At 39.0% G+C, this 15619-nt stretch overlaps 1 protein-coding gene across 1 annotated transcript in view; it reads right to left on the bottom strand.

Annotated features, from left to right (window-relative positions):
- Positions 1–197: 197 nt before the first annotated feature.
- KCTD3 (potassium channel tetramerization domain containing 3) overlaps positions 198–15619 on the bottom strand; it is a 59538-nt gene continuing 44116 nt past the window's right edge. Inside the window, exons 13-18 of the mRNA XM_089529309.1 lie at positions 14074–14244; positions 12861–13016; positions 9949–10045; positions 4834–5018; positions 2472–2610; positions 198–1385 (exon numbers count right to left, since the gene is read on the bottom strand). Coding sequence (XP_089385435.1) covers positions 821–1385; positions 2472–2610; positions 4834–5018; positions 9949–10045; positions 12861–13016; positions 14074–14244 — 1313 coding nt within the window. The 3' untranslated portion in view covers positions 198–820. The remainder of the gene's footprint in view (positions 1386–2471; positions 2611–4833; positions 5019–9948; positions 10046–12860; positions 13017–14073; positions 14245–15619) is intronic.

The following is a 15619-nucleotide window of genomic DNA, read 5'->3' as shown; positions in this document are numbered from 1 at the left end:
CTGAATGTAAGCATTTGATCCATAAGGCCTAAAAATGCGAGAAAAAAAATACCACCCTGTGTTGAAAGTCTTGTTGGCAACTGCTATTGTTTCATAGGTGGGTATGCCTAGAAATATCTGGTTTGCATCTCATGAATGAAAAGAATACAAAGTTCTAAATTCTTTATACTTTAATATTAAAGACAAATATATGCAAAATAATGCTTTATAGCAACCATAACCAGTAACAAGACATTTCTGAATTGCAGTATGATTAAATTAACCAATTGCACCACATGGTGTATGCAAAGTTTATTAATATGAGTAAAGAATATTGTGGCTCACTAGAAAAGGCAAACATATGGAAAAGCAGCCATGCAGCTTTCCTTTCTTATTCCCAACACTGATACACACTAAAAGTGTGCAGTGAAGACTGACCGAAGACCAAGAAACAGACCTTTAAATATTTAGAATGAGAAGAGCCAGAAGTGGGAAACAGTTAACATACAACAGAAGAAATCTCCTACAACAAAATGGTAGTGCATGCTAGCCTGAATTAAACAAGGCTTGAAATCAAAGTCTGTACCAGGACTGGACTTCATATGAATAGTTGTACAAAGTCAATATCAATTAAGAATACTTTAAAAATGCTTCTGTTGGTTGTGCTGTGAAGTCAAGTTCTTTATGAAGAATGATGTGCTCCATATACTGCCTTATCCCACTTCAAATATGGCCTTCAGTTATAAAGACACAAACTAACAATTGCATAAATGTAAACATTTCATCCAGTTTAGTGTTAAAACATTTGATATATCTGGGATATTGATGTCCTTCAGCACTTTTACAAGGTATAATCCTGACAGGAAGAATCATTTTTCTTATGCCGTGGAGAAACTGGTGTCTTTGTAGGTGATGGGGAAGCTGTACCAAGTGCTTCAGAACCTCCTTCCACAATACTTGGTGAAGGCGCCAGATGTGGAACTTTCTTCCTTCCTAAGAAACCTCCCCCTTCAAACCCACTTTTCTTTTTATTGTCTGCTTTGACTTCATTGTCTTCATCAGTTCCTCTTTTCTTCATGTCTGACAAGTTTTCAGGCGCTTTCTGAACTTCTGTTCCACTATCTGCTACTCTAGGAGATCTTACCTCAGTTGTGGATGCTGAAATCTTTTTGTCATTTAGGTTCTCACTTATCCTCTTCACTTCCACCTGTACAGGACTCTGGTTGCCATTCTGGGGAATAGTTTTGTCTACCACAGTTTTGTTCAAATTGAAGGCCTGAATTTCTCTGTAACTATGAAAACTTTCAGTCCGCCGTGCCCTTGCTAATAAAGGGCTTTCTCTATATGGTCGTATGGCACCATATGTAGCAGTTTCATGGATCATTTCACGGTGCTGCAACTGGAGACTGAAAACATTTTAAACATTAGGAATAGTGAACTACACTGTCAAAAAGAACAGCTTTCATATGCTAGAAACCCAAGTTATTTCCTATGAAGCAAAAAGCCTGTATGATCAGCCATGGCCTCTGACATTATCAGATAGTGAAGTGCATTGAATGCCTTCTGCTAGATGGATATTATATTAACATTGAGAAGTTATGAATCTTTTAAAATAGAAAAATATGTTAATGGAAAAAAGAATGATCTGTCAAGGAGGAAATGTATTTTACCTACATTTCACAGATCAACTTGTAACTTTCTACTTGCTTTTTATGTGCAGAAAATGACTTATCAGACATAGCTGAATCCTGTTGGTGACATGCTCAGGTATAAGCTCCTATGATGTCCTTTTAAGGTCACAGCAGAAGTTATCTATTGCCTCTTCTCACAACCAGCCCTCACAGCAAGCAGCTTAACTGTCAGCTGCTGGTACACACCAGCAGAGACATCCAAGTCATGTCTGGCTATGTTGCTGCAGCTGGATGCATAAGACCAGTAATCGGGTTGTTTTTTTTTTTTTTTGTACATCTGGCTTTAGATCCAGGGCATTGCCTCAGCAATTCCAGCAATCCTCTGACTGTGGGGTTAGCATGTACTGGTAGCTGACAGAGAGACTACTTATGAAGAGGCAGGAAGTGGAAGTATTCTTGGTGGAGGCATATACTTCTCCAATCTAATGATGGATCTTGGGCAGTATTTGGCATCTTTAGACTGAGATCCTCTTTAAAGCTGGTGGAGAACAAAGCTCTGCCAGAATACTCGCATGTGAAGTCCAAGGGTGAGAATGATAGTTTAAAAGAACTCTCCTGGTGCCCCCATCAGTGGCTTTTTGGGGAAACTGAGGGGGCAGAGTTGTGCCTGGTGTAATACAGCTGTTGTTCTACAGCCTACAGGTGTGGAAAGAGGTACTGGATATACTGGTCCAACCTTGGCTGTGCTAACATACATCACCAAGAGGATTCCGGCCATAAAACATAATTCTGAGAGCCTTGACGAAAAAGACTTGCTAACCAATGCATCCTTGCTCACATACTATTCCAACAGAGACTTACCTGGAACTTGATTCACGCAGTCGACTTTGCTGCACCACTGAAGTGGCTGGACTGATATTGGGAGTTGCACAGCGAGATGTACTCAGGTCACATTGATCTAAAAGCTTAAGTAATTCTTCTTCAGTAGGACCGCCCACATCTTTAAGAAAGAAATATTGATCAGAGACCATTCAAAAGAGACCAATACACCTTAAGCCTAGAAGTAATACTTGGCCCACATTAAATAGACCAGCCAGAGTCACACCTTGGTCTGACTGAGGCAGAAAGCAATTATCTATTTTATATCTATTGTGACATGTTGAGACAAAGCACACCTTGGACGGAAATTTGTGAGGCTTGTGGTGTGATTCAGGTAAAATATTCCCAAAAACCACTCATTCACAAAATAAAACATTAAAAATGCATTTTTTAAAAAAAGGCATAAAAATGAAAAGTATGGATGAATACTTCATTGAGTGGGAAATATGTGAAAAAGAGATATATGTTAGTAAAAATGTGTACAAAAATACTAACATTAGAAAACATGTATGGAAAATATCTGCAAATTTGTCTGCCAAAAGAAAACCTCAATGTTTTTCTAAATGGGATATAATAATAATAATAATAATAATAATAATAATAATAATAATATCTTTATTTCTATACCGCTTTTCCTGGGATCAAAGCGGTTTACAAATTCAAAGCATCTATACAGCACAGGGTTTACAATATAAAATACAATCAGAAGTACATTAGGTTAAAACATCATATAAAAACAGTTAAAATCTCAAAATCACACTTAAACATCCTAATACATTTCACATTACAGGATAGGGGATAGGAGGATACATTCTCTATGATGGATCAGGAGGGTATGCTAAATGGAACAAATGAGTTTTCAACATTTTCTTGAAAACGTCAAGGGAAAGACTGAGACGAATCTCTTCAGGGAGTTTATTCCAATGTGTAGGAGCAATAGATGTGAACGCTCGTTGGTGAGTTGCGGACAGTCTCACCCTGGGATATTCCAGTTAGTATTTGCCTGTTGCTCTGAGAGTGCGGGGCGGATTATGTAGGGAGAGGCGTTCCCTCAAGTAACTCGGGCCCAAGCCATGTAGGGCTTTAAAGGTAATAACCAACACTTTGTATTGAGCCCGGAAGCTAATCGGCAGCCAGTGAAGAGATTTTAGTATAGGAGTTATGTGGTCCGATCTAGAGGTCCCAGTGACCAATCTGGCTGCAGCATTTTGAACTAATTGAAGCTTCTGAACCCGGTACAAATGTAGCCCCATGTAGAGCGCATTACAGAAATCCAAGCGAGAGGTTACCAGTGCGTGTACTACTGTTTCAAGGTCCTTTCGGTCCAGACAGGGGCGCAGCTGGCGTATCAGCCGAAGCTGGTACCAAGCACTCCTAGCCATTGCATCCACCTGGGATGATAACTGTAGGGATGAGTCCAGGAGTACTCCCAAACTGCAAACTTTGTCCTTTAGGGGAAGTGTGACCCCATCCAGGACCGGGTGACAAATTACTCTGTCTGGATCTGGGGAGCCTATCACGAGTACCTCTGTTTTCTCTGGATTCAGCTTGAGTTTGTTTTCCCTCATCCAGCCCATTACTGACTCCAGGCAGGAATCCAGATGAGACAAATATTTAGGTGGGATTTGGAGAAATGCAGTAAGATTTTTTCACATTTCTAATCTTAATAACATAGGGTTCTAGTCATGGGTCTATCTTTATATTATTAAGATTACGGATATGAACAATTCACACCTCAATTTCATAGCACTTCTCCAAAACCCATGACAACTTCATTCTATTTTAGAGGATTCTGTTCCAGTTATCCACCCTAGGCTTTTGCAACTTGCAGTGCAAGGACACATCAGGCCAGTGGTGGACAGAAATTAAACTTGGATCCCTGGGTGATCTGGAATAAATTGTGGGCCTGTTATATAAATTAAACGAATGAATAAATTAATAAATAATAAAATAAATATTTTATTTATATCCTACCTTTCTCTGAAATCAAACCCAAGAAGACTCACAACATAAAGGAAAATAATGAATACTGAAATGAAGCAAGTTTGGAATAACCAACAGTGGTTTCTGTGTACAGGGACTATAAATTCTAGTAGTCCAAACAACAACAACACATGGTTTTGATTTCCATGTGTTTGACTTTTGGATAAGGTTCTAGTTGGTGACTCTCAGGGTTCTTGTAAATCTCACAGGATTAACTTCTGCCCACCCTGACTTTAAACTACAAGATGAAACTAAAGAATGAGCATGTAAGAGACAGAAGACATCCTTCTGAATGGAAAACAACAAGCTTAACAAAACATAGTGGTAGTTCTGAGAATGTTTAGTGTATAAACACAGCTACCTTTTTCTTCACTTTTATTAACCATATCCATTGCTGTGGTCAGGTCCCACATCTGAATACTGCCATTCACATGCCCTGTGAAGAGGTAACGTCGTGGCCTTGAACCCATCCTACTGGATCCTTCACATTCACGTACAGTGAAAGCTGAAATGGTAGTACAGTCAACTGCCTGAATTTCACATATCCTACATGAGAATAAGAATAATTCCTCATTAGCCACTGGTTTCTAAAAAACCTCAAATTCAAAGAATTTTCATAATCAGGCAACAGATTACAAACTAATATTAAATCAGACAATGCAATATTAATAATAATAATGATGATGATTTGTTTTATTCATATACCGCTATTCCAAAGATCATAGCGGTGAACAGCAAGTAAGCTAATTAGCAAGTAAGCTAATTCGCCCCCAACAGTCTGGGTACTCATTTTAGCGACCTCGGAAGGATGCAAGCCTGAGTCGAGCTTGGGCCCTTTTGCTGGTCTTGAACTCGCAACCTTGTGGTTTTGAGTGAATGGCTGCAGTACAGGCATTTAACCACTGCGCCACCAGGGCTCCATATTGTAGCCTTCTGCCCTCGGGGTAAAGAACATCAAGAAAATGTGTTACAATTACTCAATATTCCTCTTTCCAAATTCATTTAAATTATACAGAATGTACCACAGACTGTAGATTCTTTAAGGCACTTTATTTTTCACTCAACCAGACAAAGATTTTAACTATTCATATGCAAATTAAGAACCAGTGATGTGTTCCTGTGGCAACTTTGGAAAGGGAAAGAGCCCAATGGTGTTCATGGAACTCAAGTCTGCCACAGAAAGCAACTCATTTCAATGCATCCAACAGAATGGTTCATTGTGTTCATCCTACACTCTCCTTGTTGTTGTGTGCCTTCATGGTGTTTCAATTTATAGCAATCCTAGCATGCGATTTTCTTGGCAAGATTTATTCAGAGGGGGTTTGCCTGTGCCTGACTGAGACAGCATGACTTGCCCAAGGTCCACCTAGTAGGTTTCCATGACTGAGTGGAGATTTGAACCCTGGTCTTCAGAGTAACCACTACATCAAGCTGGCTTTTTTACACTCTTATTCATCTCCAAAACATTTAAGCAACAAAATAAAGCATCAAAGGAGGCTGAATCCCTACAGTACCTTTGTTTCTACTGCTGCCTTTGCAACACCACACAAACATCCAATCATAATTTCAACTATGGCAATAGGACTAAAATTCCTTCCCTAATTATTGTGGAAAGTCTTTAGAGCAAGAATCTGATTTGGACAAACTGATCATGCAACTGACTACAGCATGAGAAATGACAACTTTTTCACTGTTTAACAAGCAAGGTAACCAGAAACTCACTGTGCCAAGCAGAAGTCTTTTTGTCCCTAACCCAACTGTGGGTGAACAATGGTAATAGCAGCACTACAACATTACTACGCCAGTAGGCTTTTTGCTCCGTCAGCATTCTGTCGGATCTCATTAAAAGTTCTCTCTCAATGACTTGATGTACAACATTTTCTTTTAAAACTTTTAATGTAGCCTTATAAGTTGAGGTCAATGGCAGTTTAGTAACAGACCCATATTTTCAGTGAATTGTTGTCTCACAGCAGTTTAGGAGGAGATGCATAAGGAAGGATGTGTAACATATGAATGTGCGCACTGCAAACTGCTACCATGGGAACAGATTACTAACACAATTATTTTCCAGGACAAAATGGGTATATATGAATGCAGGTTTAATTAACATGAAGAAGACACAGGTTGATTAGACTATGCCTGCAGTAATCAAAGAGGAGAAGAAGAGAAAGAGTTCAAAGTTCAACAAGCTTTGAGTTATTACGTTAAGGTTGCCCTAATACAACACCAATTTTAATAAACATGTGGCAGTTTCTTCCTGTGCATGTAAAGAACATTAAATCATAGTGATTTATAACATTTATTGGGATGATAATTTGGCCTCCAACCATATTACAGGCTTCTAATGTTATTTGCTTAAAAACAAACAAGCTATCAAAGGGATAATCTAGGTGCTTGGAAAATGTACTCTTGATTAATTTCTCTAACAGTTGCTTATGATTGTATGTAATGAACTTTGATGCAAAGAAGATTGATTCTCTTAAAGAGTTTTATTCATTACAAGATTAAGCAGTAAGAAATGATAGGCTGTGTGTTATAGATCCAATGTGCTGGTGAAATGCTGTTAGCGACCATAGTTGCACTAGCAGTTTCAATTTTAGAACAGTGCTATTTTCTTTAACTAGTACCCAGGGCTTTCAAAAACACTTTAGCTGCTGTTTCCACATCTTTGGATTTCATTTACTTTTAAATGGCCAGGCAACATATCATATTTTTTAATGAAAGGTAGCAATACACACTAGCATATGGGACGAACAGAAGAGAGCTCTAAAATATGGGATATAATTAAATGGCCATTAAAAAAGTGAAAGTTAAAAGCAATCCTGCCTGTAGGTAAACTATGGTTGTAAAATACAAATTTTACTATTATGAGATATTGCAAGACCCAAATTGATTCTTTGTCCTTCTATATCCTTGTATCCAGATTCTCAAATACTTAAATGTGTAGTTCCCTGCACCATTTTAGATAGGTAAGCTTCTATAAAGGTCACATAGCATCACAACTCTGTGCTTCAAAAAAAGAAAAGAGAGAGTACCATGACACACACCCATTTTCCATCATTAATTAACAAGAAACTAATGGCTAAAGGACAGATGCAGAAAGAAGAAAACATTTAGGAATTATATGCCAGACCTAGAGGTGATAAAGACCACTGAGTCCAAATTCCATGAAGACAGTATTAAAGAAGGCACAAATTTGCTTTTACAAAGGCTTGGTCTTGACCATAGGCGGAGAACTGTACCCACTTTATGAAAATATGGGTCTCAATAGTGTAAATATCTGCATGAAATCTACACTATGCTGAGCCCGAAGTTACTGTAAAAACCCCTGTACTTCAAGGTGAGCACAAATGACTGGAGGTGTGGCTACTCCTCCCCCTCAATAGCCAGACACACAATGACATCAACACAGGGGCTTAATACTATTGCAATCACTGTGCATCTGGCATGTTCAGATGTCCCTTTCTGAATTCTGTACAAGGTCTTCCAGTACAAAGAAATGGAAGCTCCCATCATCTTTGTTAGGTCAGAAATTTTATCCAGCATAACATTCTAATTCTAATTGCTAATTAGCTTACTTGCTGTTCACCGCTATGATCTTTGGAATAGCGGTATATAAATAAAACAAATTATTATTATTATTATTATTATTATTATTATTATTATTATTATAGCGGGCCCTCGGTATCGGCAGGGGATCCATTCCAGACCTCCCCACGGATATCAAAATCTGCAATACTCAAGTCCCATTATTCTTAATGGAGGCATGGCCTTGCGGTCGCAACACCATTACGAACAATGGGACAAAAGTCCCTTACCCCCTCTATCCCCTTCCTTCCCTCCCTCCCTCCTCTGCCCCTCCCCTCAGCCTGGGCCCGAGCCAAGGCTTGCATCTTGGAGCCCGTTTCCAGACCCAGCACCCTGGTCAGAGCCTCTGGACCCCGAGATCAAAGCCCTGGCATTGTCCCCAGCACCCTCTAGCCAACATGGTTCTGAGAGAGCTGAGTCCAGGGCAGGGGGTTTGGCTTTCAGAGCCCAGAGGCTCCATCTTGGGAGCTGGGTCTGGGGACGGGGATCCAAGACTCAAGCCTTGCCCCCAACCCTGGCCCTGGCTGACTAGGAGCCAGACTCCGCAACTAAAACAAGCCAGGGCAAAGAGGAAGGAAGCAGGTAAGGAAGGAGGGTGGGGGGGGGAGAGGAAGGAAGAAGGGAGAGAGGAAAGGGAGCAGGAGGAGGGGGAGAAGGGACTTTTGTCCCCAATGGCAACATGGTTGCGTCCATGTTGCCATTGGGGACAATAAAGACTTGCCATCTGTGGATAATCAAATCTGCAGATGGCAAGCCCGTGGATAAGGAGGGCCCACTGTAATTTAGGAATATTTCTAGGAGTCTTCTAACAACAACTAATCTGTAGTGATATTCTTCTTTGACAAGACTTCTATTACTCTTTGGACAATACTATAATTGCAGATACTTTACCTTCCTTTCCCTAAAACAACACTCTTATTGGGGTGCTATTAGAGCACAAACATGAAGGCACATAGAGTGCCATGGTCTCTTTGTCTACTCTTGAGTACAACTAGAGCTCTTTCAGACTCTTTTTTTTCTTCTAGTAAATCTTACACATGTATGTTTTGTTGTTGTGTACCTTCAAGTGGTTTTCCCGATGTATGGTAACCCTAAAGCAAATCTATCATGTGATTTTCTTGGCAAGATTCGTTTAAAGGAGGTTTGCCACTGTCTTTCACTGATGTTGAGCATATGAATTGCCCAAGGCTACCCAGTGGGTTTTAATGGCTGGGCAGGGATTCAACCCCTGATCTACTGGAATTCTTGTCCAATACTCAAAACACTATACTACACTGGTATTACATTATGTGTACACATGCATATGTATACAGATGTACATTAATGCTGGTGTATCTATATCCATTTATCTATATAAACATGAGGGTGGGCAGGGGCTAATTTCTCCATGCAGCTGAAAAAGATGATGGAATACAAATTATGAGGGTAAGGAGAAGAGATGACCAAAAGGAATTTGATTGTCTATTTTATGGGCCAAAAATTATGTGAACTTCAATACTAAGTACAGTATGTAGAGAGTACTAAGTACAATAACTGACCTGATACAGTTAAAAGCAGGATGACTAGCCTAACCCAGTAAGTCTTCCAAATCCCTTTATTTGTGCAGTGGCCACATTCAAGTTCAGATTTAATTTATTATCTTGACTGGAGGATGAAACAATACTATCCCACTAATTATGAACGTTGTGTTCACCCATTCAATCGAGTCCAATCCAGTGTTTTAATATTATTAGTCCAGGAAAACCTTTGATTTCAAAAATAAGTGTACAAACAATTAACTACAGAATCAACTGTATTCTCAAAAAATTCACTGCAATATTTACAAATTTTAGAATAAATATTGCTGTTTCCCTTTATTATGCAGATTCACTGCAATGCCGTTGCTTGCCTTTTTCCAGTTGAAGAAAGCCTCACAAAGAGTTTGTTAGTGATGGGAACAACTTTTTGGATAAAGACCTGTTGATCATCACGCTCACCAAATGGCCCTGTGATTGGAAAGCAAACATAGAGTTTTGTGTCACTCCAATTTAATGTTCTCCACAGTTCCCCTCCCCAAATATATAAAACTTTATGTGAAATATTAGATGCAGTGCCACAAAATACCATGCACAGATTCCTAACTTTGCCTATTGATATTCTAAAAAACCTTCCTAGGCTCTGTCAAATTTTGATCTATGTGATCTTAAAATGACCCTTCTAGAGCTGAGGTGGGGAAAGTATGGCTTTAGAACTGCATGTGTATCCCAAGGCTATTTTTCCACCCCTTAAGACTTCCAGGTTCTTCAGATTGCCCCCTTCTGAACAAAAAAGGGGTTAATGGTCTCTCCTCGAACTCCCCCTGAGGAACAATTTATCTTTTAAACATGTTGCAGGGAACTTATCATATGCACTGTTTAACTTTTTAAAAAAGTTTTTCAAAACTAGACCCAGATTTTCATCTACTTCAGGGGGTTGTTTTATGGTATTTTTATCAATCCATGCCACTACTGGAGAGTCACAGGGGCAGAAAACTGCCCCCTGGAGCTAATGTAGTTACTCATCTTAGAGCTATCTTTCCCTACAATGCTCAGCTTAGAACTAGCTAATCTTAGAGCTGGCTTTCCCTACAATGTTGTTGTTATTGTTTATTTCATCTATATGCTGCCTTTCTCCCTACATGGGACCCAAGGTGAGTTCCAAAAACAGGAAATTAAAAATGTTTACAATAAAAAATTAAAAAAACAATTAAAAATCCCTACATAAACAATTAAAAATCCCTACATTAAACACTATAAAATCAGTTCAAAGTCAAACAAAATCAGTTCAAAGCCAAATATGATTTTTGCAAACATAATAAGCACATAAATAAATAAAACCTTTCCTGTATTAACTGACTGAGAAATGAATCCTTAGACAAGCCCTATGTCATAAATTCTGAAGCAACTACATTTGGCCCTCCACATTTGCACCTTTGCCTTTTGCAGATTTGATTTGTGGTTTTGAATAAAAAGTTCTCTGTAGGTCCTCCAGTACAACTTAGCCAGAAGTTGACCACAAAGTTATGCTGGAGAACCTAGAACTTCCTAGAGAAAACACTTCTCTAGGCATTTGTAGGTCCTCCAGCATGATTCTATGATCAGATTCTGGCAGATGTGAGCTAGAGTTGCACTGGAGGACCTGAAGATTTCTAGAGGAGTTCTCTCAGGTAAAAGGAATAGTGTATTTTTATTTGTGGTTTTCCTACATTCATGAGGGGATTTCATTCCTAAACCCAGTGAATGTGGAGGGAACACTGTACTTTTAATTGTCTGAAATTGGCAACACTGAGTCTTTTTGAAAGTTAAACAGCCTCATTAATATTTGGAAGAAGGACCATCAGAGATCTCCAAACAAGGCTAGGAAGAAATCCGGCCTGAAACCGGAGACTTGTTGCTAGTAGTCAAGAATTGACAATACATGGTTAAACCAACAACCTTACCTAGCACAAGCTAGCTTTCTATTTTCTTTCCCATATCTTTTCCTCCTCTCCAGAGAACTGTATATTTGGATTGGATGAGGGAAAACAAGCTCAAGTTGAATCCAGACAAAACGGAGGTACTTACGGTAAGAGCCCCCAAACCAGGTATTGGGCTGCAACCTCTAGTCCTAGAGGGGCTCACGCTCTCCTCGAAAGACTGTGTTCGCAATCTGGGGGTGCTTCTTGACCCATCGCTTCAGATGAGGAATCAGGTGAATGCGACGGTCAAGTGAGCCAGTTATCAGCTTCAGCTGATACGCCAGCTGTGCCCTTTCCTGGAATGGGGTGACCTTGAAACTGTAGTATATGCGCTGGTAACCTCAAGACTTGATTTTTGCAATGTGCTCTACATGTGCCTAGTCTCCAGACTCCAACTCCAGTTGGTACAGAATATGGCTGCCAGGTTGGTCACAGGAACAGCAAGGAGTGACCATGTAACACCAATATTGAAGTCACTCCACTGGCTGCCTATTAGTTTCCGGGCACAGTACAAGGTGTTGGTTATCACCTATCTAAGGGATTGCCTGCTTCCATACAATCTTCCCCGTACACTCAGGTCCTCTGGGAGGAATAACTACAGCCCTTAAAGAGCAGGTTGACGGTGACCTCCCAGAGGACATTTTCTGCAGCTGTTCCCAATTTATGGAATGACCTGCCAGATGAGATCTGTCAAATTACCAATCTAGAGAGCTTTTTAAAAGCCATTAAGACGGATCTCTTCTGGCAGGCCTTCCCGGAATAAAATACTTGGCCACGAATAAGACTTCCCATCTATTGAACTCTGCCCATGATCATGATTATTATTTGGACTGTACAGATTTTAGTATGCATTTTTTAATCTTATACTGTTTAATCTTGTTTTAAAGGGGGGGCTTTACTATGTATATATGGATGTATTTTAACTTGTTGTATGCCGCTTTAACTTGTTGTACGCCTGGCAAAAAGCAGGATAGAAATAAAAATATATATTTTATTTTATTATTATATTGTGCCTGGGCTTCAGTGGCTAGTGAGAGCTGCTTCTTGTGGATACCAACTACCATGTCTCTGGTCTGTAAGGGAGAAGAAGATCAGCCACTATCTGATGAACTTCATCTGCTCTCTCACTGTCATCTTTATTTCCTTATGTCCTGTTATTCAGACTGTAAAACTGTCAAATTAACTGCCTATAAGCAACTGTGGGAGCTTTTTGCTGAAGTATAGGGTATAAATACTTTAATTAATTGAATATATAAATGAAACAGAAATGTCGAATTAAGAAATGGAATAGTTAACTCATTCTTGACTTAGAATGTTTCAACTACCTATGTCATTTCCTGAAGAATAACTGCCATGACTTTCAGTCTCCTCCAAGGACAAAATTTTAAATGATGCCAAAGGAGTGGATCCTGGTTGCGTTGAAATCATTCCTCTGAAACGAGTCACTGTCCATGTCCGAACATGGTTGTTATCTGCACAAACTAGAAAGAACATTAAGAAAACATGAATAAAAATACAGCTTTTTGTCATTCTAACCTATCCAAAGTCTCAGCCTTCTGATACTTTCTGGTGCTGGTATTAAATCTTCAGTATAGCTTTCTCTAATAAGCTGCCCTCCAGATAGTTTGGATGACAAGTTTTTATGAATCCCAGCCAACATAGCCCAGTCAAGAATGATGGAAGTTGTAACCAAAACATGTGGAAGAGGATATCACACTGGAGAATACCACTCTACAAAAGAACTGGTTCAATTCTTTATTTAGTAATTTTTATTTATTAATAAATTATTTAACTGCCTTTTCATTGAAAAAGGCACTCAAGGTGACTATAAGTGAACTTGTTATAAATTTTTGAATAGAAGATGGCCTAAATGCCACTTATTTCCTGGGTGATTTGGGCAGATTATACCTTTTTAGAACTGGATAAAAAATCAAACAGAAATTACTCCCACTCTTAACATCATAGCAAAATTCTTGGCTTTTACACCTATAGGCTGTTTGATGTTTGCACAATATATCAGAATTTATCTGTAACAACAAAATGTGTATTTGGATCAGAATGCACATAAAATAAAGTGATATTTTATAAGATTAGGAACAAAACAAAGGTTAACCCTTTTAAATCCCAAAATTTATGTACAAAAAGGTGATCTTCTTTCAATTAATCCTAGAATGTATATCACTCTTTGCTCCACACATTTATTCATTCATATACTATGCCCCAGGGGAGGGATATTTTGCTGGGAGACTGACAGCAAAATATGTGTTACTTATAGCTACCAACACCATATTTATATTTGCACTTCACCCTACCATACCACCACTGTAATCTTTATTTTCTTCTAAAGGTTACCTCTATGGCCATTTATTCTTGCCGGGCCTCCACATTAGCCTGGCCATGAGACATAAGTGGAGAATTGACTTATATCTTCTCCAGTGTGTCAGCTAAAAACTTTAATGTCTTTTTAACTTTAGAAATGTGGAGAAATGCATATCAAGCAGGAAGATTAGGGAGTCATCTTTATTCTAACAAGATTACCTGACACAAGATGTTTCTCAGACAACATGATCTTTGTAACAGGGCTTCGATGAACTGTGAAAGTCTGAAAGAGTTGAGGACCTGATCCAACTGTTTCTGGGTGTTGCACAATTACACGCACTGCTCCAGAACTTGTCCCATATGCAATTTCAATCCAGTTGCCACTTACGCCTACACCAAAACCAAAACAGTCTTAGAGGTTTCAGTGCAATATACCTTTTCTCAACATACAGTAAAATTTTAAGTTGCTCAATGCCCCAAAATATAACAGATGAGATGCTTGCACATAACTTCTATATCTTTTAGAAATCTATCTGCTTTGTTTTTCTTAACACATAGATACTACAAATGACATTTTAGTTTTTTTGTGGGTTTTTCAGGCTATGTGGCCATGTTCTAGAAGAGTTTCTTCCTGAAAAGGACTTGGGTATATATATACTGTGTGACCTGGAAAGGCAGGAGTGATTTGCGTGTATATTGTTTTGTTGCTAATGGCAGGCCTCAGGGTGGGAGGGTCTGCAAAAGAGGATTAATGTCTGCTTGATAGTGCTCATTGTCTGCTGGGAGATTTCTCATTTGCATTTGTTGAGTCTTTATCTTGCTATCTTTCAGGACTGGTAGCCAAACCTTGTTTACTTTAAGGGTTTCCTATTTTCTGTTGAAATTGTCCAGGTGTTTGTGGATTTCAATGGCTTCCCTGTGCATCCTGACATGGTAGTGGTTGGCATGGTCCAGAATTTCAGTGTTTTCAAACAGTATTTTATGCCCAGGATGGTTTGTGGCATGTTCTGCTACTGCTGATTTTTCTGGCTGGCCCAGTCTGCAGTGTCTCTCATGTTCCTTGATTCTTGTTTGCACACTGCGTTTGGTGGTCACACAATATATATACCCAAGTCCTTTCCAGGCAAACATTCTCTGAAGATGCCAGCCACAGATGCTGGCGAAACGTCAGGAAGAAACTCTTCTAGAACATAGCCACATAGCCCGAAAAACCCACAAAAAACTATGGATGCTGGCCATGAAAGCCTTCACAAATGACACTTTATTATACTTCAGAAATGACACTTTATTATACAGCAATAATTAAGTTTTAGTTACTACAAATGTTCTATATCAAACTTCATTACAATCAGCAAAGAATGTTCATATGCCATGACCAGAAAATGAAAAAGTAATAAAAAGTGTGGAACTATTAACTAAATATCTTCTTGCAAGGAATGGTTGAGCGCTGCTGTGCTGTCTTAAAGAGCACATCACCTCAAGTAGTATAACTATTTAATGAGTTATCTAAAAACCTTAATTTGCATCACGTAAAAACCTAACAAGGACAAGTAACCTATCTTTACTTTTTGATGATTGCACTACATGATAATGGCTGTTTGCCTATACAGTTTCAGTGATAAAGTGGACAAGAATTTCCTTCACAGCGAACAAATACAGCCAATGATACAAGCTAGAATTTCATCATATGGAAATACAGTAATCAGACTCTTAAGTGGTGGAGATTTAACTGTGGTAGAAATGGTAGCTTTGACATTTCTGAACC

This window comes from Sceloporus occidentalis, unplaced genomic scaffold, assembly GCF_023333645.1.
Source record: "Sceloporus occidentalis isolate IW3139 unplaced genomic scaffold, rSceOcc1.0.p SCAF_6, whole genome shotgun sequence".
NCBI lineage: Eukaryota > Metazoa > Chordata > Lepidosauria > Squamata > Phrynosomatidae > Sceloporus > Sceloporus occidentalis.
This window is presented reverse-complemented; position numbering and strand designations above follow the sequence as displayed.